The sequence below is a fragment of the Pseudophryne corroboree genome, chromosome 2 (assembly GCF_028390025.1).
Source record: "Pseudophryne corroboree isolate aPseCor3 chromosome 2, aPseCor3.hap2, whole genome shotgun sequence".
Lineage (NCBI taxonomy): Eukaryota > Metazoa > Chordata > Amphibia > Anura > Myobatrachidae > Pseudophryne > Pseudophryne corroboree.
In genome coordinates this window covers 742,157,709-742,179,203 of record NC_086445.1, presented here as the reverse complement: position 1 = coordinate 742,179,203, position 21,495 = coordinate 742,157,709, and the positions used below count along the sequence as shown (strand labels likewise).

The 21,495-nt window shown below is 47.2% G+C and overlaps 1 protein-coding gene across 3 annotated transcripts in view; it reads right to left on the bottom strand.

Moving 5' to 3' along the window:
- MAGI3 (membrane associated guanylate kinase, WW and PDZ domain containing 3) overlaps positions 1 to 21,495 on the bottom strand; it is a 676,662-nt gene that overhangs the window by 141,420 nt on the left and 513,747 nt on the right. For all 3 annotated transcript variants that reach the window (XM_063955402.1, XM_063955400.1, XM_063955401.1), the window contains one exon: positions 7,207 to 7,298. In XM_063955402.1, the coding sequence (XP_063811472.1) occupies positions 7,207 to 7,298 (92 nt within the window). The remainder of the gene's footprint in view (positions 1 to 7,206; positions 7,299 to 21,495) is intronic.

The following is a 21,495-nucleotide window of genomic DNA, read 5'->3' as shown; positions in this document are numbered from 1 at the left end:
CATCGCCGAGTGTATCGACACTCTGAGGTGGTGGAGGAAGCATCGTATCCTGTCCTGAAGCTTCAGGACTTTCTCTGTAGACAGAAACAGTCTCTGACTGTGCGTGTCCAGGAGTGCCCTCAGGTGCACCATGCTCTGAGGTGGGACCAGCGAGATCCCAGCTCAGAGCATGGTGCACCTGGGGGCAGCTCTTCCTCCAATGCCTGAAACCACACTTCAATACCTTTTGCAGCCCAAGAGGTAGCAATAGTGGGCCTATGGACAGCCCCTTTAAGGGAGTAAATAGATTTCAGGCATTCCTCCAAACGCTTATCTGTCGGTTCCTTCAGTGAAGTGACAGTGGTGACAGGCAGAATGGACGACACCACTAAGCGGGTGACGTGAGAATCCACATGCAGTGAATTTTCCCACTTGTTGCATAACTCCGCAGGTAGAGTATAGCGAGCCAAGGCCCATTTAGACACAGGGAATTTCTTCCCTGGAGTAGACCAGGGTTCCAGCCTGATGTCCACTAAATGGTCAGAATGGGGTATTAGATTTTTAACCACCTTCTGCCGTTTAAACATATCAGTTTTCTTTGCACCAGTAGTGGAATCCTCATCATCAGATATTTGTAGGATTTGTTTAAAAGCAACCACTAGGACAGGGACACCAGATTCAGTGTCTGACATGACCGTATGCTCCCCTTCCTCTTCAGATGAGACATCAGAGATGTTTGTGGATTGCGAGGAGGAAACAGCCAACTTAGAAGACCCAGAGACATGGGAGTGACCTGGGGTGGATTTTTGTCTAATCAATGACTGATTTAATTGTTGCAGCTGGTTAGATAAAGTCTCCACCCAAGGCAGATTAACCATAGGGACAATTTGTGGCGGCAGTGGCAATGGTGGTCCCATAGGGGGCGTAAGGCATTCTACTAGAGTACCCAGCAGATTTGTGAATGCAGCCCAGGGTGGCTCCTGAGTAGACACAGGAGCTGCGGACTGACTAGAAGATGTTTGACACGTGGTACAGAGACTATCATACAAAACTTTCCCCTCTGGCAAATCTTTGGAGCATACTCTGCATGCTGCAGGAGCTTCCACTGATTTACTGCCCTTTCTGTTAGACATTATATATTAATGCAACACAGAGCGACTTAGTACGATAAGGCCAGACAAAGTACAATACCTGCAAATAAATTGGCATTATGTGACTGAGTACACAGTAGAATATACACATTGGATAAATACTGTGACGCACTATTTTAGTGCACCCAGATGCACCTAGCCCCATAGGGTACAGAATATAGTGACAGTTATATCTGGGAAACACTGAGAGTGAAACCACGCACCAGATACAGGCACACACAGTCGCAGGCAATGCAGAAATTATCACAATAAAGCTGAACTGGACTAGTATATATGTATAAATATATCACAGTGCGATCAGTAACCGGAGGATATATCAGAATACTCGTACAATATATTCAGTACTAGTAGTTACACTCTTTCTCAACTAACGCTGTCTGTATAAAGACATGTAGGATACTTAAGTGTTTGTAAAGTCACAGCACTGTATACAGGTGGCTTTACAAGGGAGACATTGCCCTGCAGTCTCGGAGACCAGCCGCAGCTATGCTCAGAAGATGGCGTCCAGCGTCTCAGTCAGGGAGTGAGGGAGAGCGTGAGGCAGCTCCAGGGCGGGAAATCTGTGAGGAGATGGCGCCCTGGGCCGGGGGAGGGGCTACAGGCCATTGCCACCTCTCCTATGTTGGACTTCCACCCTGGGTACTGTGAGCCTTATTAACCCGACTTGTACTCAGATGTCCCTGTGGTCTAGTGGGGTTCCTGCTCGGTGGCAGTGTCCACGCCAGCACCTGTGGGACCCTCTTACCTCCTCCCTGTAGCAGCCATGTAAACCAGGAGAGCAGTCTGCGACAGTGTGCCTAAGCCGGGACGTCTCCGCCGCAAGTACTCGGAAACTGAGCCGCGGGAGTATGTGATGCCGCTTGGGAGTTGATGGAGCTGCAGCGCTGAAGTGGCACCCTGACATACAGCGTTGACAGCCTGGAGAAGAAATCTTCTGTCAGAAAGCTTTTTTAGGGCTCCTGTTGGGTGACCTGCTGCAGCAGGCACCAACTCGAAACTGAGCTCTCAGTGCCTGGAGGCGGGGTTATAAAGGAGAACACCGATCACAACATCGGATCCCGGCATCTAAAAATCCCGCCGGTCGGCATGCCAATCAACAGGAACTATTCCTACTTGTGGGTGTCCACAGTGGTAATAGAACCTGCGGCGAGCGCAAGTCACACATACCCAACCCTGCAGCACTCTTCCTAAGCTGCATGCAGTTATCTCCCATGTACACTGAGTATTAGATCCCTACTGCTTGGCTTGGGTTGGAAGTTTGTGAATTATCTATATGCTATTGAAGCATTGACCATTATCCAGTGCCCAATGCACCCACAGAGGGGTATTACAGGGGCACGTCAGGAAGCTGATGACATCCTGCTATCCAAGTGCACACTGTTTCAAAAGATGATAGAAAAGTGGCAGAGCAACTAAAAAGGTATAAAACTAAAATTATTACCGTAATTATCAACAACAAATCTAAAGAGACACAAAGTATAAAACTGCCTCATGAATATGAATAGTGTATCATATATAATAGGAGTTTATTTCATTATGAGGAATGATTATCGCACTCCTACTGCTCGGCTGTTCTCACATGCTAGAACTTTTGGGCGCCGTAAAAAAAATGAATGCTAAAGTTAAGTCTCAGTTGGATTAATAGATATAATACAGAGGTCAGTTAAAATGCTCGCTTTATATAATGATCATTTATTGGGTCATATTATTTACCGTGTTATCGTATGCTCCTAATTGCATGACTATGATATGCCAATTATTTGCCCATGATATTACAGTTTGCTTGTCAGTCACAGGGCATGTGTTGCTGTATTACTATGCTGTGCAGTGAAAAGAAATTGGAGTCAAATAAAAAAATTCCCATTAATTTGGATAGATCCTAAACTCTTAGCACCAAACTTTGTGTCACGATCTGGGTTACAGGACACCATTATTTACCTTTCAGGTATCTCCTGAAGCTGGCTCAGCGTTCCAGGGCCGGGTCTCAATCATGCTGCTAAACATCCTTACTTCATATCTCCTCTCTGCCAGTCCGCAGATGCTGTCACAAGGAACTCTTATAAGTGGAAGGGCGTTTCTAGCCCATCGCGGCCTCCGCTGCCATTACTGCACTCTCAGCACTTGGACGACTCTGCATAGCGTCCCGTCAGCTGCGGCCTTTACCGCTATTATTACAGTTCAAAGCACTAACAGGTCTGTGCGGTGCCTCTCGCCCGCTGTGGCCTCTGCCGCCGGCTCTGTGGGTTTGCTGTGCAGCTTGGCGCCCACTGTCCCCTGCGGCCGAAGCTGCAGCCGCCATTACTGCAAAATCTCCATATGGAATTACAAACCAGGTTTCCCTCCAAGACCAGTATGGGCGCAGCCATGTTGGTTCTGATCACATGACGCTAGTTCCTCCAATCTACAGCATCGCTGAGTTCTGTCTGATTGCTGATCCAATCCCTGCACTGCTGAGGGTATAAAAGGACTGATCCTGAACCAGGAAGTTGTCAGTGCTTTGGTTGTCATTACCAGTGTATCCTGTCTCTGCTCTCTGTGATTACTGTGTTCCAGGTATTCCAGCTCCTGTGTCTTCAGTTCTTCAGAGACCCGCACCAATCACCACCCTGCGGTGCCTGCCTGACTCCATAGTATCCTCATTGCCTTCTGCTATTGGCAAGTGCTCTAAAACACCGGCTTCCAGCATTTGGCTCCCAGCGGCGTTCAGCTTCCTGATGTCATCGGTGCTCCGCCATCGGTTTCCCTTAATATCTTCAGTGCTCAAGTCATTTGTTCTTCAAATTCATCGATCTCTAGCGTCACCAGTGTTATTCAACTCCTCTGCTAACACTGGTTCATCTGCACTTCATCCACAGTTCTTTGTTACCGGTTCCATCCGGCAAAACCGGCACTCTACGTGTACTACTCACTCTACAGCACGTTCAGCCTCTGTACAACATATGCTGACCAGTTCCAGTTTTCATCTACCATACAGCACCTAGGTGATGGTAAAAGGACTCTCCATCTCCTAATCTCCCAAGCTAGCCTTGTACGGATACCACACCTAAGGGAATACCAGCTTTTGCTATTTCTTGTGGAACTGTGTACTGTTTTTAATAATTTCTCATATAATTTCTCTGCAACTGCCGATGTACCATCAGAACCGTGTTCAATAAACAAACATTCATTTTATCTTTGTAGTCGTGGTCACACCTTCGGGCACTGGTGGTACAAGTCATCTGTATGTCTAGGAGTCCTATTCTACTGCCCAGATTTACATTTACACAAGCCCCTACAACTGAGGCTGTTTCATGTCAACACCAGCCCTCAGTTGTGACACTTTGAATGTAAATGGTGTCATTGTGGCCTCTACAAGCAAACGATCACAGCAAAAGAACAACCCTAGTAAACGTGCCAGTATTAGCTAAGAAACATGGGGGGTAATTCAGAGTTGATCGCAACAGCAAATTTGTTAGCAGGTGGGCAAAACCATGTGCACTGCAGGTGTGGCAGATATAACATTTGCAGAGAGAGTTAGATTTGGGTGGGTTATTTTGTTTCTATGTAGGGTAAATACTGGCTGCTTTATTTTTACACTGCAATTTAGATTTCTGTTTGAACACACCCCACCCAAATCTAACTCTCTCTGCACATGTTATATCTGCCCCCCCCCCCCCCCCCCCCTGCAGTGCACATGGTTTTGCCCAACTGCTAACAAATTTGCGGCTGCGATCAACTCTGAATAAGGCCCATGGTCTTATATTATATTTGCGTTAAAAGGAGCAAGCAAAAAGTAATATTTATGGACATGTTTTGCTACAGTGATTCCTTAATGTTCTGGCAAATTAAAAATGTCATTATAGAACTGTGTATACGCATTGCTAACACCTTTTCTGGTCTTCAATTTTATGAAATTAATGGGAATACAGGGGCAGATGTATTAACCTGGAGAAGGCATAATGAAGTGATAAACCAGTGATATGTGCAAGATGATAAAGGTGCAAGATGATAAAGGCACCAGCCAATCAGATCCTAACTGTTAATTTACATATTGGAGCTGATTGGCTGGTGCCTTTATCACCTTGCACATATCACTGGTTTATCACTTCCTTATGCCTTCTCCAGGTTAATACATCTGCCCCATTGTGTGGTAAGCAAATCAATAAAGCAACATAGGGTTCTTGCAGATATACAATAACACATGCAGCTACAAGACAGAGTCCTACTGATTTCTGCATCTCAGCAACAAAACCAGGCTTCACAATTTGGGTTCCAAATAAATTTTTCTTCCCCAAATAAGAGATAACAATCAGATCACACTAAAACTACATCATTTTCTTCCTAGGTCATCAGTTAAGAGGACAACCACCCTCTGCCACACTATATAATAGTCCCATCAACATATAAACATAGATACTAAGGGTTGAGGCTGGAAGACCAGCGCTGGGGATCCCGGCGGTCAGCATACCGACCTCAGGATCCAGGCAGCAGAATGCCGGCGAGGGATGCGAGTGAAACAACGCCCCTTGGGTGCTCGCTGCGCTCACCATGCAGCAGGCTCGGAGGCTCGCCACAGATTCTATTCCCACTCTATGGGTGTCGTGGACACCTACGAGTGGGAAAAGTCCCTGTTGGTTTGCATTCTGTATGCCAACATTTTGATTGTTCGGGATCCCATCATCGGCATGGTGACCGACGGGTTCCTGAGCAGCGGTCACATGGCCGCATCCTGATACTAGTCATGAACCATACTAACACAGATCGGAGTGATTTGTGCAGAGTGCCACCAGAACGATCAGGTGACCAACATGCTAATTTTTTAATAACGGTGTCCAACCTCGGTTTCAGGCAGTGTCACAGTTACTGAAACTGTGTTCACACTGCAGGCTGGACCCAGGTTATTGCTGTGACGATGTTGCCTGATCTGCCGGCACTTGGAGAGGACATTATCATCTCTGATCACAGCTAATCTGCCTCTCTGTTCCTTAGTGTGACCCAGTTCAGGCCTTCACACTATAGCCTACTTGGGTAGGTCCTTGATTTGATCCTGGTTACGATCCAGGTAACGGACCTGGGACCCTCAACCCAGGTAGACCCTTTCACACCAAGCCACTCATCATTTTAATCAGCAGAGTCTACTTGTGCATCATATTCACATAGCAATGCGAATAAGGCACATTATTTGCAAAAAAATATGCCAGACAATAACGGAGTTGCACGGGATCTGAAAGCTCACTCACACTAGGCATCTCCTGCTGCGTTGCGTATTGAGGCAAGATGTATGAGGACACATCTGTAGCACTTCGTATACAAATTCAGAGACTCGCACTCAGATATACAAGTGTCACATCTCAAATCAGCACAGTCACCTGGTGCATGCCCAACGGGGGCCAATGCAGTCCAGAACATGGCTGATTCACAGCTTCTGGCATAATGTACACAATGGGTCTTCAACCTGTGGCTCTCCAGCTGCTGTGGAACTACACATCCCAGCATGCCCTGCCACAGTTTTGCTATTAAGGCATGCTAAAACTGATCCAGGGCATGCCACAGGTTGAAGGCCCATAACGTACACTATGAACTCCTGACAGGAAGCAGGCTACATACAATCTGCAAAGAGCTATTTTCACCCCAAAGATTTAGGATTTTAATAATAAAAAAGAAATAAACTGTCTGAAGAAGCGAACAGTGGTCCCATATGACGCATAACAAAAGTTTATGCAGAACTGATGTATGCGCTGTAATGGATTGGCACCTTTTAAGACACAGATGCAAATTAATTTACAATCTATCAAGAATCCTTAATAAATACAATTTTTTTTAAAGAAATACAATAGACTTCAATTGGGGAACCTGCAAATTCAAAGTACTTTATCTATGTGACATACATACAGTGGGGGAGATGTACTAAGCCTTGGAGAGTGATAAAATGGAGAGAGATGAAGTACCAATCAACCCACTCCTAACTGCCATGTTACAGGTTGTGTTTGAAAAATGACAGGAGCTGATACTTTATGTCTCCCAAAAACTTAGTATATCTTCCCCTGTGTGTTTAATATAACTGCATTGAATGGGCAGACTCCTTAATGGTACTCACCGCCTGTTCTGGTCCATCTCCTCCAAGGACCCTGAATCCAAAGCCAGATTCTTGCTTACGCAGGAAAACATCCAAATCCTTTGTGTTGGGAGCTACATGATCAGAGAAAAAAAAACACATTAGTGAAAATACTGACTTTCTATGACAAGACAGCTCCTTTATTTTAACTCATGAAATTCCTGGTGAGTTCAATTATTTTAGGTGTCTAATAATCCAGTCTAAACGGGACTATTTAGATGCCCAAACATATGGCAAGATTATTTTGTGTTTGGAAGCCCATGTACATTGTGCATGTCGCACCCACATAGACAGGGTTTTGCTGCAAAAAAAACGACTAAACCAGTCTAAAATCCTGCTATGGGTGTTCAAGCCTCAATTTAGCACACATTTTTTCTCACACCTCAGGAGGCTGTGAGAAAAAAAAAATGTGTCTTCTGTGGCTAATGGGTTCACAAATAGTAGAAAAGGGAATGGGAACCTTTGGCCCTCCAGCTGTTATTGAACTACACATACCTGCATGCTCTGCTACAGTTTTGCTATTCGGTCATGCTAAAACTGTTGCAGGGCATGCTGGGATGTGTAGTTCAACAACAGCTGGAGGGCCAAAGGTTCCCCATCCCTGCAGTAGAACAACTGAAATGCTGTCGTCGGGCGCCATCTAGTGGCGGCCACAAAAATAACAAGTGAATTACCCCTTATGACTGAGGCCCATGAGCACAACTATTTATTTTATTTATTAATAGTTATTTATATAGCATATAGGGCAGGTCACTAACAGTGCTTTATAGAGAATATAAACCTGGTCCCTGCTCCAGTGGCGCTTACTTACACAGGTATACACACCAGGGTTAACTTTTGCCAGGAACTAATTAAGTATATTTTGTATATACCAGAGGAAACACACGTAAGCATGGGGAGAATATACAAACTGCACACTATTAGGGCCATGGTGGGAATTGAACCCAAGAGCTCTGCTTTGTGAGGCAATAATATCAACCACTACACCAACTGTGCTTCACTCAATGACAGATCTAGTGCAGATTATATGGGCACAGAGCAGTGTATTAATGGTCCGCTGTCTAATATATAACCTACTTGGTTATCCATAATCCAATGGACAACAGGCAAAACTGCTCAGACCTGAGTGAGATCATGTATGGCAGCCCTTTCAAACTTAAATGAAAATGTAAAAAAAAGAAGATTAAGTAAGTAAGGAGTAAGATTTACCATGGTTAAATCTCTTCCTGTGAGTTACACTGGATTCCACAGGGAATAACATCGAGGTGTAGAGTTGGATCTTGATCCAAGGCACCAACAGGCTAAAGCTTTGACTGTTCCCAAGATGCACTGCACCGCCTCCTCTATATCCACACCTCCAGGCACTGGAGCTCAGTTTTGTTAACCAGTCCAATGCAGTAGCAGGTTAAAGAGACGGTAGATGTTAGCCACGTAGAACCACATTCTCACGACAGGAGAAGGTACCAGCGGCTAATGCTGTACAAACCCAAAGAAGCTAAGTGCGTCAGGTTGGGCGCCCTGTGGAATCCAGTGTACCTCGCACAAAGAGATTTTACCATGTTAAGTCATACCATAAATCTCCTTTTCAGCAGCGGGGTACACTGGGATTCCACAGGGAATAACATCGGGGATGTCCTAAAGCAGTTCCTCAAGTGAGGGGACGCACTGTAGCGGGCACAAGAACCCGGCGTCCAAAGGAGGCATTCTGGGAAGCTGAGGTATCAAAGGCATAGAACCTGAAGAACATCTTCACTGAGGACCATGTAGCCGCCATCCACAATTGTTCTAGGGATGCGCCACGGCGGGCCGCCCAAGAAGGTCCAATAGGCAGAGTAAAATGGGCCTTGATAGCAGCAGGAGCTGGAAGATCAGCCAGCGCATAAGCCTGTGCAATCACCATTCTAATCCATCTGGCCAAAGTCTGCTTATTCGCAGGCCAGCCACGTTTGTGAACACCAAAAAGTACAAAGAGAGAATCAGATCTCCTAATGGAGGCGGTTCTCTTCACATAGATACGGAGAGCCCGTACAACAGCCAAAGACCGCTCTTTGGAGGACAAACCAGGACAGATAAAGGCTGGAACCACAATCTCTTGGTTAAGGTGGAAAGATGACACCACCTTAGGTAAATAACCAGGGCGAGTTCTAAGAACCGCACGGTCACGGTGAAAAATCAGAAAGGGTTTCCGACACGATAAGGCACCCAAGTCTGAAACTCGTCGAGGAGAGGCAATAGCCAGCATAAATAAGACCTTAAGCTAAGCCATTTAAGGTTCACAGACTCAAGAGGCTCAAATGGAGACTCCTGCAGGGCATTCAGAACAACAGCAAAATCCCATTGAGCCACAGTAGGGACATAGGGAGGTTGAATCCATAAAACACCCTAAGTGAAAGTGTGAACGTCAGGAAGAGACGCAATCTCTCTCTGAAACCACACCGACAAGGAAGATATATAAACCTTGAGGGAGGACAGATGAAGGCCTAAGTACAGGCCCTGTTGCAGAAAAGCCAAAAGTTTGGCAGTACTGAACTTGTATATATCATAATTCTTAGCCGCACAACAGGCGAAGAAAGAATTCCAGACCCTATAATAAATCTGAGCCAAAGCTGGCTTATGGGCTTTCAACAGAGTTTGAACGAGGAGGTCTGGTCGTTGCGGAAGTAGAAGAGGACGCTCTATCAAGAGACCCTGCAGGTCTGAGAACCAATGCCGTCTGGGTCACGCTGGAGCGATTATTAGTATTCCTCCCTCTTGCTTGAACTTCCATATTACCCTGGGCAGGAGTGCCACCAGAGGGAACACGTACGGCAGCCGAAAGTTCCATAGAATTGCCAGTGCATCCACGAACGCTGCTTGAGGATCCCTTGTTCTTGCTCTGAAGACCGGAACCTTGTGATTGTGTCGAGACGCCATCAGGTCTACATCTGGTAGGCCCAACTTGTCCACTAGGAGATGAAATACTTTTGGATGAAGGCTCCACTCTCCGACGTGTACGTCCTGATGACTGAGGAAGTCTGTTTCCCAGTTGAGGACCCCCGGAATGAACACTGCCGATATGGCTGGCAGATGGCGTTCCGCCCATTTAAGGATCTTTGACACTTCCAACATTGCCATGCGGCTTCGAGTGTCGCATTGATGATTTATGTACGCCACCGTGGTGGCATTGTCCGACTGTACTTGAACAGGCCTGTTCTGTACAAGAGGCAGGGCAAGTTTCAGAGCATTGAACACTGCCCACAACTCCAGAATATTTATAGGTAGGAGAGATTCCTCCCTGGTCCACCGACCCTGAAGAGAGTGTTGCTCCAACACCATGCCCCAAACCCGCAGACTGGTATCCGTCGTTTGGAGATCCAGAAGGGACGACCCCTGCTCAATTGTTGGTCATGTAGCCACCAGCTCAGTGACAGACGAACCTCCTGGCAGTGGCAGGCCGTCCCACCTGGCAAGGATTAGCTTCTGCAGAGGGCGTGAGTGAAATTGAGCGTACTCTACCATGTCAAAAACCGACCCCATGAGGCCTAGTACTTGCATCGCTGAGTGTATCGACACTCGTTGGCGCGAGAGGAAGCATCTTATCCTGTCCTGAAGCTTCAGGACCTTCTGTGGAGACAAGAACAAATGTTGGTTTTGTGTGTCCAGTAATGCCCCCAGGTGCACCATGCTCTGAGCAGGGACCAGTGAGGATTTCTTCCAACTGATGAACCACCTGTGTGCTTGTAGGAACTGGACCGTCAGTTCCAGATGACGTGTGAGAACCTCTGGGGAGTTCGCCATAATTAGCAAGTCATCCAGATACGGGAGGATCCTGATAACTTGCCAATGGAGAATGGCTGTCATGACTGCCATGACCTTGGTGAAGAACTGAGGAGCTGTAGTCAGTCCAAAGGGCAAGGCTTGGAATTGATAATGTAGGTTGCCAATAGCAAACCGCAGACACTACTGATGCAATACGGCAATAGGTATGTGTAGGTAAGCATCCTGTATGTCCAGGGATACCGTATAATCCTTGGGCTCCAAAACCAGAACAACAGAGTGAAGAGTTTCCATACGGAATTTGGATACCTTCACTAATTTGTTCAAAGATTTGAGGTTGAGAATGGGCCGGGAGGATCCATTCGGCTTCGGGACTAGGAACAGCGTTTAATAGTATCCCCTGCCCTTCTGAGACAGAGGCACCGGCACTATCACTCCCAAGTCCAGGAGTGATTGCACCACCAAACATAGAGTTTTTGCCTTTAACGGATCCGAAGGGATAACTGTCAAGCAAAACCTGTGAGGGGGACGTGTCTTGAAAGAGATGGCGTATCCGCGAGTGACAACTTCCCTCACCCAGGCATCCGAAGTGGTCTGTAACCATACCTGGGTGAACCGCAGAAGTCGGCCTCCCACCCCTGGGATCCCCAAGGGGGAGGCCTGCCCTGTCATGCAGCAGGCTTGTCTGGTTTGGAAGCAGGCTGATGGGCAGTCCAAGAACCTTGAGGCTTGGGCTTTGACGTTTTGGAAGTGCGAGCCTGTTTCAGGTACGCCTGACCCTTTGCTTTACTTGGAGGTCGAAAGGAACGAAAGGAGGTACTTTTAGCCTTCAGAGCCAAAGGATTAGTACTTGGTAGACATGTATTTTTAGCAGAAGCTAAATCAGCAACAATCTTGTTCAAATCTTCCCCGAATAGGATGACTCCCTTAAAAGGGATCACCTCCAAGGTCTTTTTAGAGTCCAGGTCTACCGACCAGAGGGTACATTTACTCAGATGGAAGTTCTATTTAAGATGGGATGTTGCCCTTAGCAACCAATCAGATTCCAGGTATTATCTTCTAGAAGGTGCTAGATAAAATGAGAAGTAGAATCTGATTGGTTGCTATGGGCAACATCCCATCTTAAATAGAACTCCCATCTTAGTAAATTTACCCCCAGGACCGCAACCACAGAATCTGGCGAGCCAGAATGGACGTAGTAGACGCTTTAGCCGCCAGAACACCGGCATCAGAGGCTGCCTCCTGAATGTAATGAGAGGCTGTGGTAATATATGAAAGACACTGTCTGGCATTATCAGAAAAATTCAGAGGTAGCTCTGCCTCAACAACTTGAACCCAGGCTTCAATAACTTTTGCAGGCCAAGAAGCAGCTATAGTGGGTCAATGTACAACATCCGCAAGAGTGTAAATAGACTTCAAGCAACCCTCCACACGCTTATCCGTCGGTTCTTTCAGAGAGGTGACGGTCGTGAAGGCAGAGTAGAAGACACCACAAAACGAGCTACATGCGAGTCCACCGGTGGTGGTGTCTCCCAATTCTTACCTAACTCTGCAGAGAGGTAATAACGAGCTAGAATCTTTTTAGACAGGGAGAATGTCTTCCCTGGAGACTTCCAGGATTCCTGACATATGTCAACCAAATGGTCAGAATGTGGCAAAACGAGTTTAGTAACATTCTGACGTTTAAACTTATCAGGTTTCTTAGACGTATCTGGAGGATCAGTTTCATCCTCAATCTGAAGAATCAGTTTGATAGCCTCCAATAGGTTAGGAACATCAACCTGCGTTGTAGATTCCACATCAAAAGCATCTGCATCAGTGTCTGATGAGTCAGTATATACCCATCTTGAGTGGATTGTGAGGAAGAAATGGCCCGCTTAAATGACACCTTGGTCCTAGGAGGGCGAGGGTTAGGCTTTTGTTTAACCAAAGACTGATTTAATTGCTGTAACTGAGTAGATAGAGTATCCGCCCATGGCGGATTAACTACAGGGACAATATGTGGCTGTAATGGCACAGGAGGTCCCTTTACTAGCGTTGTCAGTAAATTAGAAAAAGCAGCCCAAGGTGGATCTTGGTGTGCTACCGGTGCTGCAGACTGACTGAGGGGTACAGAACCCCGGGTTACCTGGACCCTCAGCTGGAATATTTTCCTCAGATAAATCTGCGGCGTCAGCACTGCATGATGAAGGATCAGCCACGGATCTCCCGCACTGTGTAGCAGACATTATATAGAAACGTAGCATTAGGGCGTAACAGTACAATATAGCCAGACACAGTACCTGACAAAAAACCCCTGTGGAGTGTGACTGCCAATTCAGAACACAAACAGAGGATTTAAGTGGTATATGGTCACTGAAATACACAGAGCAAAATACAAAAAACAGTATATCCTGTGAAACACTATAATTAATATATATATATATATATATATATATATATATATATATATAAATAATCCCAAAAGCAGAGATGGCACCCAGAGGCTTAAATGTATAAATGCAGAAAGCTGTATTGAGTTCAACGTTTCGGGGTGCAACCCCTTTTCTCAAGAATACATGCAGCACTAACAGATACAACTGTATGTATTCTTGAGAAAGGGGGTTGCACCCCGAACCGTTGAACTCAATACAGCTTTCTGCATTTATACATTTAAGCCTCTGAGTGCCATCTCTGCTTTTGGGATTCTGCATTATTGAACTTGATGGAGCACCTGAGCCTGGTGTAATTGAGTATCCGAGTGCCGGCTGGTTGTGGAGGATATATATCTATATATATCTATCACGGAATGGAAACCACACGGCAGCTATAGGCACACGCAGCCACATGTACAATGCAGAAATTATTACATACAACAATAAGACTGTACTGGACTAGTAATACTACATAAAACTATGTATGTATACAGATATAACAGTGCACAGTAAACACTGGATGTATGTCACAGAATACTTGTACAAAATATCCCTGTAGTTATGCACTTGTTCTTAACTGATACTGTCTAAACGACATGTAGAATACATTAGTGCCCTGTAAATGCACAGCGCTGATGAGGCAGGAGGCTTTACAGAGGAGACAGTGCACAGCAGTCCCAGAATCAGCGCAGCTCTGTGTAATGGCGCCCAAACGCTGACAGGGAGTGAGGGAGAAAGATGCAGCTCCAGGGCGGGAACATCTGCTGTAGATGGCGCCCTGGGCTGGGGGAGGGGCTACAGGTCAGAGCCTTATCCCCTCTGCTGGGCTTCACCACCGGGTACTATGGAGCCTGTAAATAACCGCATTTTAGTAAATCCGACCTGTGCCCCTTGCCCTGGTGGATATAGTGGGTCCCCTGCATGGTCACAGTGTCCACGCCAGCGGCGCGGTCCATCTCCTGGTACCGCGTCCAGATCGCAATTTTCGTCGGGTCCTACATGGGGGACTCTCTTACCTCCTACCTGTGAGTGCAGCCACGCGATCCATGAGCAGCAGCGGTATGTGTGCCTGATGAGACCGGAGCGCCTTCGCTGTAAGTACCCGGCAACCAGAGCGCGGGAGTATACAGCGCTGCTGGGGGAGGTGATGGAGCCACAGCACGATATGTCAGTATGACATATAGCATCTAGTGCCTGTGCTGCAGCCCTTGAAGTCTTCTTTCTTGTCAGAAAAGCTCTTTTCAGGGCTGCCTAACGCAGCCCTCCCTGCTAACTGCCTGCAGGCACCAACTTACAAACTGAGCTGAGCTCCAGTGCCTGGAGGCGGGGATATAGAGGAGGTGGTGCAGTGCTTCTTGGGAACAATCAAATCTTTAGCCTGTTGGTGCCTCGGATCAAGATCCAACTCCCCCCCCCCCCCCCCCCCCCCGATGTTATTCCCTGTGGAATCCCAGTGTACCCCGTTGCAGAAATATACATTAAAACATGTTTGTGCCTTCTTACTTTATTATTTTTACTTTCTGATTACAGCACAATTGAATGCATTACTTTACGGCTTTGCCATCTGCATATAAATGACACTGTACACCCTTAACAGATACAAGCAGATATTGGTGACTCTGGATCAAGATTCAGTCTACACCCCGATGTTTCCCTGTGGAACACAATGAACCCTGCTGCAGAAAGACTAATAAAAAATAAGATTTTACTTACCGATAAATCTATTTCTCGTAGTCCGTAGTGGATGCTGGGGACTCCGTCAGGACCATGGGGAATAGCGGCTCCGCAGGAGACAGGGCACAAAAATAAAGCTTTAGGATCAGGTGGTGTGCACTGGCTCCTCCCCTATGACCCTCCTCCAAGCCTCAGTTAGGATACTGTGCCCGGACGAGCATACACAATAAGGAAGGATAATGAATCCCTGGTAAGACTCATACCAGCCACACCAATCACACCGTACAACTTGTGATCTGAACCCAGTTAACCGTATGACAAACGTAGGAGCCTCTGAACAGACGGCTCACAACAATAACAACCCGATTTTTTTGTAACAATAACTATGTACAAGTATTGCAGACAATCCGCACTTGGGATGGGCGCCCAGCATCCACTACGGACTACGAGAAATAGATTTATCGGCAAGTAAAATCTTATTTTCTCTGACGTCCTAAGTGGATGCTGGGGACTCCGTCAGGACCATGGGGATTATACCAAAGCTCCCAAACGGGCGGGAGAGTGCGGATGACTCTGCAGCACCGAATGAGAGAACTCCAGGTCCTCTTTAGCCAGGGTATCAAATTTGTAGAATTTTACAAACGTGTTCTCCCCCGACCACGTAGCTGCTCGGCAGAGTTGTAATGCCGAGACCCCCCGGGCAGCCGCCCAGGATGAGCCCACTTTCCTTGTGGAATGGGCCTTGACAGATTTTGGTTGTGGCAAGCCTGCCACAGAATGTGCAAGTTGAATTGTGCTACAAATCCAACGAGCAATCGTCTGCTTAGAAGCAGGAGCACCCAGCTTGTTGGGTGCATACAATATAAACAGCGAGTCAGACTTTCTGACTCCAGCCGTTCTTGAAATATATATTTTCAATGCCCGGACCACGTCCAACAACTTGGAATCCTCCAAATCGTTAGTAGCCGCAGGCACCACAATAGGCTGGTTCAGGTGAAACGCTGACACCACCTTAGGCAGAAAATGAGGACGCGTCCGCAGTTCTGCCCTGTCCGAATGGAAAATCAGATATGGGCTCTTATATGATAAAGCCGCTAATTCTGATACTCTCCTGGCTGAAGCCAGGGCCAGTAGCATGGTTACTTTCCATGTAAGAAATTTCAACTCCACCGATTTGAGTGGCTCAAACCAATGGGATTTGAGAAAATCCAAAACTACATTAAGATCCCACGGTGCCACTGGGGGCACAAACGGGGGCTGTATATGTAGTACTCCTTTTACAAAAGTCTGGACTTCAGGAACTAAAGCCAATTCTTTCTGGAAGAAAATCGACAGGGCCGAAATTTGAACCTTAATGGACCCCAATTTGAGGCCCATAGACAATCCTGTTTGCAGGAAATGTAGGAATCGACCCAGTTGAAATTCCTCTGTGGGGGCCTTCCTGGCCTCACACCACGCAACATATTTTCTCCAAATGCGGTGATAATGTTGTGCAGTCACCTCCTTCCTGGCTTTTACCAGTGTAGGAATGACCTCTTCCGGAATGCATTTTTCCCTTAGAATTCGGCGTTCAACCGCCATGCCGTCAAACGCAGCCGCGGTAAGTCTTGGAATAGACACGGTCCCTGCTGAAGCAGGTCCCGTCTTAGAGGTAGAGGCCACGGATCCTCCGTGAGCATCTCTTGAAGTTCCGGGTACCAAGTTCTTCTTGGCCAATCCGGAGCCACGAGTATCGTTCTTACTCCCTTTTGCCGTATAATTCTCAGTACTTTTGGTATGAGAGGCAGAGGAGGGAACACATACACTGACTGGAACACCCACGGTGTTACCAGAGCGTCCACAGCTATTGCCTGAGGGTCTCTTGACCTGGCGCAATACCTGTCCAGTTTTTTGTTGAGGCGGGACGCCATCATATCCACCTTTGGTTTTTCCCAACGGTTCACAATCATGTGGAAGACTTCTGGATGAAGTCCCCACTCTCCCGGGTGTAGATCGTGTCTGCTGAGGAAGTCTGCTTCCCAGTTGTCCACTCCCGGAATGAACACTGCTGACAGTGCTATCACATGATCTTCCGCCCAGCGAAGAATCCTTGCAGCTTCTGCCATTGCTGTCCTGCTTCTTGTGCCGCCCTGTCTGTTTACGTGGGCGACTGCCGTGATGTTGTCCGACTGGATCAACACCAGCTGACCCTGAAGCAGGGGTTTTGCCAGACTTAGAGCATTGTAAATCGCTCTTAGCTCCAGTATATTTATGTGAAAAGACATCTCCAGGCTTGACCATACTCCCTGGAAGTTTCTTCCCTGTGTGACCGCTCCCCAGCCTCTCAGACTGGCATCCGTGGTCACCAGGACCCAGTCCTGTATGCCGAATCTGCGGCCCTCTAACAGATGAGCACTCTGCAACCACCACAGAAGAGACACCCTTGTCCGTGGTGATAAGGTTATCCGCTGGTGCATCTGCAGATGCGATCCGGACCATTTGTCCAACAGATCCCACTGAAAAGTTCGTGCGTGGAATCTGCCGAGTGGAATCGCTTCGTAAGAAGCCACCATCTTTCCCAGGACTCTTGTGCATTGATGCACAGACACTTTTCCTGGTTTTAGGAGGTTCCTGACAAGTTTGGATAACTCCTTGGCTTTCTCCTCCGGAAGAAACACCTTTTTCTGAACCGTGTCCAGAATCATTCCCAGGAACAGCAGACGTGTTGTCGGTGTCAACTGAGATTTTGGAAAATTCAGAATCCACCCGTGTTGTTGCAGCACTAATTAGGTTAGTGCTACTCCGTCCTCCAGCTGTTCTCTGGACCTTGCCCTTATCAGGAGATCGTCCAAGTAAGGGATAATTAATACGCCTCTTCTTCGAAGAAGAATCATCATTTCGGCCATTACCTTGGTAAAGACCCGAGGTGCCGTGGACAATCCAAACGGCAGCGTCTGAAACTGATAATGACAGTTTTGCACCACGAACCTGAGGTACCCTTGATGTGAAGGGCAAATTGGAATATGCAGGTAAGCATCCTTTATGTCCAGGGACACCATAAAGTCCCCTTCTTCCAGATTCGCTATCACTGCTCTGAGTGACTCCATCTTGAATTTGAATTTCTGTATGTACAGGTTCAAAGATTTCAGATTTAGAATAGGTCTTACCGAGCCGTCCGGCTTCGGTACCACAAATAGCGTGTCTTTTTCTGTTGGGAGGGGGTCTGAGGTAAAAAGGTGGATTTTCCGGCAGTTGCCGTGGCCACCAGATCTGATAGACCGACGCCAAATAATTCCTCCCCTTTATACGGCAATACTTCCATATGTCGTTTAGAATCCGCATCACCTGACCACTGTCGCGTCCATAAACTTCTTCTGGCAGATATGGACATCGCATTTACTCTCGATGCCAGAGTGCAAATATCCCTCTGAGCATCTCGCATATAAAGAAAAGCATCCTTTAATTGCTCTATAGTCAATAAAATACTGTCCCTATCCAGGGTATCAATATTTTCAGTCAGGGAATCCGACCAGACCACCCCAGCACTGCACATCCAGGCTGAGGCGATGGCTGGTCGCAGTATAACACCAGTATGTGTGTATATACTTTTTAGGGTAGTTTCCAGCCTCCTATCAGCTGGATCCTTGAGGGCGGCCGTATCAGGAGACGGTAACGCCACTTGTTTTGATAAGCGTGTGAGCGCCTTATCCACCCTAGGGGGTGTTTCCCAGCGCGCCCTAACCTCTGGCGGGAAAGGGTATAATGACAATAACTTTTTTGAAATTAGCACTTTTCTATCTGGGTTAACCCACGCTTCATCACATACATCATTCAATTCCTCTGATTCAGGAAAAACTACAGGTAGTTTTTTCACCCCCCACATAATACCCCTTTTTGTGGTACTTGCAGTATCAGAGATATGCAAAGCCTCCTTCATTGCCGTGATCATATAACGTGTGGCCCTACTTGAAAATACGTTTGTTTCTTCACCGTCGACACTAGATTCAGTGTCCGTGTCTGGGTCTGTGTCGACCGACTGAGGTAAAGGGCGTTTTACAGCCCCTGACGGTGTCTGAGACGCCTGGGCAGGTACCAACTGGTTTTCCGGCCGTCTCATGTCGTCAACTGATTTTTGTAATGTGCTGACATTATCACGTAATTCCATAAACAAAGCCAACCATTCCGGTGTCGACTCCCTGGGGGGTGACATCACCATTATCGGCAATTGCTCTGCCTCCTCACCAACATCGTCCTCATACATGTCGACACACACGTACCGACACACAGCAGACACACAGGGAATGCTCTTATCGAAGACAGGACCCCACTAGCCCTTTGGGGAGACAGAGGGAGAGTTTGCCAGCACACACCCAAGCGCTATAATATATATGGGAACAACCTTATATAAGTGTTGTATCCTTATAGCAGCTTAAATATATAAAATATCGCCAAAAAAAGTGCCCCCCCTCTCTGTTTTACCCTGTTTCTGTAGTGCAGTGCAGGGGAGAGTCCTGGGAGCCTTCCTCACAGCGGAGCTGAGCAGGAAAATGGCGCTGTGTGCTGAGGAGAATAAGCCCCGCCCCCTATTCCGGCGGGCTTTTCTCCCGGAGTTTGAGATATCTGGCATGGGTTTAATACATCCATATAGCCTCAAGGGCTATATGTGATGTATTTTTTAGCCATAAAAGGTATTATACATTGCTGCCCAGGGCGCCCCCAGCAGCGCCCTGCACCCTCCGTGACCTATGGTGTGAAGTGTGTGACAACAATGGCGCACAGCTGCAGTGCTGTGCGCTACCTTCATGAAGACTGAAAAGCCTTCTGCCGCCGGTTTCTGGACCTTCAATCTTCAGCATCTGCAAGGGGGGTCGGCGGCGCGGCTCCGGGACGAACCCCAGGGTGAGACCTGTGTTCCGACTCCCTCTGGAGCTAATGGTGTCCAGTAGCCTAAGAAGCCAATCCATCCTGCACGCAGGTGAGTTGAACTTCTCTCCCCTAAGTCCCTCGATGCAGTGAGCCTGTTGCCAGCAGGACTCACTGAACATAAAAAACCTAAAAACTTTTTCTAAGCAGCTCCTTAAGAGAGCCACCTAGATTGCACCCTGCTCGGACGGGCACAAAAACCTAACTGAGGCTTGGAGGAGGGTCATAGGGGGAGGAGCCAGTGCACACCACCTGATCCTAAAGCTTTATTTTTGTGCCCTGTCTCCTGCGGAGCCGCTATTCCCCATGGTCCTGACGGAGTCCCCAGCATCCACTTAGGACGTCAGAGAAATGTGCATTAAAGACTGCTGTGGGAACACCATAAGTGCAGACTGGCACTTGCAATACACAGCAATAACTAGCATTTATTCTGCAGTGTGTGATTGTGAACTCAGGAGACAAACAATGATATCTACAGTATATTACGCTGGGTACATAATGCAACGACTGGCCAATCCACCGATGGCCTGATACGATTAATTAATATACTACGCCCACGAACACACACTGCACAATCTGTAGAATGATGATGTCATATATAGTTACATGATTAATATAACCAAACCACGGTGGTCATTCCGAGTTGATCGCTCGCTAGCAGTTTTTAGCAGCCGTGCAAACACTATGCCGCCGCCGACTGGGAGTGTATTTTAGCTTAGCAGAAGTGCGAACAAAGGGATCGCAGAGCGGCTACAATATAATTTTGTGCAATTTCAAAGTAGCTTCAGACCTACTCGGCGCTTGCTATCACTTCAGACTGTTCAGTTCCTGTTTTGACGTCACAAACACGCCCTGTGTTCGCCCAGCCACACCTGCATTTTTCCTGGCACGCCTGTGTTTTTCCAAACACTCCCTGAAAACGGTCAGTTGACACCCAGAAACGCCCACTTCATGTCAATCACTCTGCAGCCAGCAGTGCGACTGAAAAGCTTCGCTAGACCCTGTGTGAAACTACATAGTTTGTTGTAATAGTACGTTGCGCGTGTGCATTGTGCCGCATACGCAGAAGTGCAGTTTTTTAGCATCATCGCTGCACAGAGAACGAATGCAGCTAGCGATCAACTCGGAATGACCACCCATGTTGTATGTCGCATCATCCCATCTGATGTGTAGCAAATTATGATGAATTATATGTATATACTACACGGAGGTCATGCAGCGTGGTCGCAGGTAACATGATTGCACAACAAATCATGTAGTGTGTACCCATCTTAAGTTAAGAATCTACTGCCCTACTTATCAAATCTTAGATTCCAAGTAACTATAGCTAAAGATCAGTGATTGCAACTATGAATGCGCTCACAGAGTTGTTAAAATGGATGGTCTTCAGTTTGCCCGTAGCGTGGCAAGCGCAGCGTGCCCTCAAGGGGCTCATTTGCGCTCGCCCAGCTGTCGGTATGCAAGCGGTCGGGATTCCGGCGCCGGTATGCTGGTCGCCGGGAGCCCGGCCGCCAGCATACCCTAC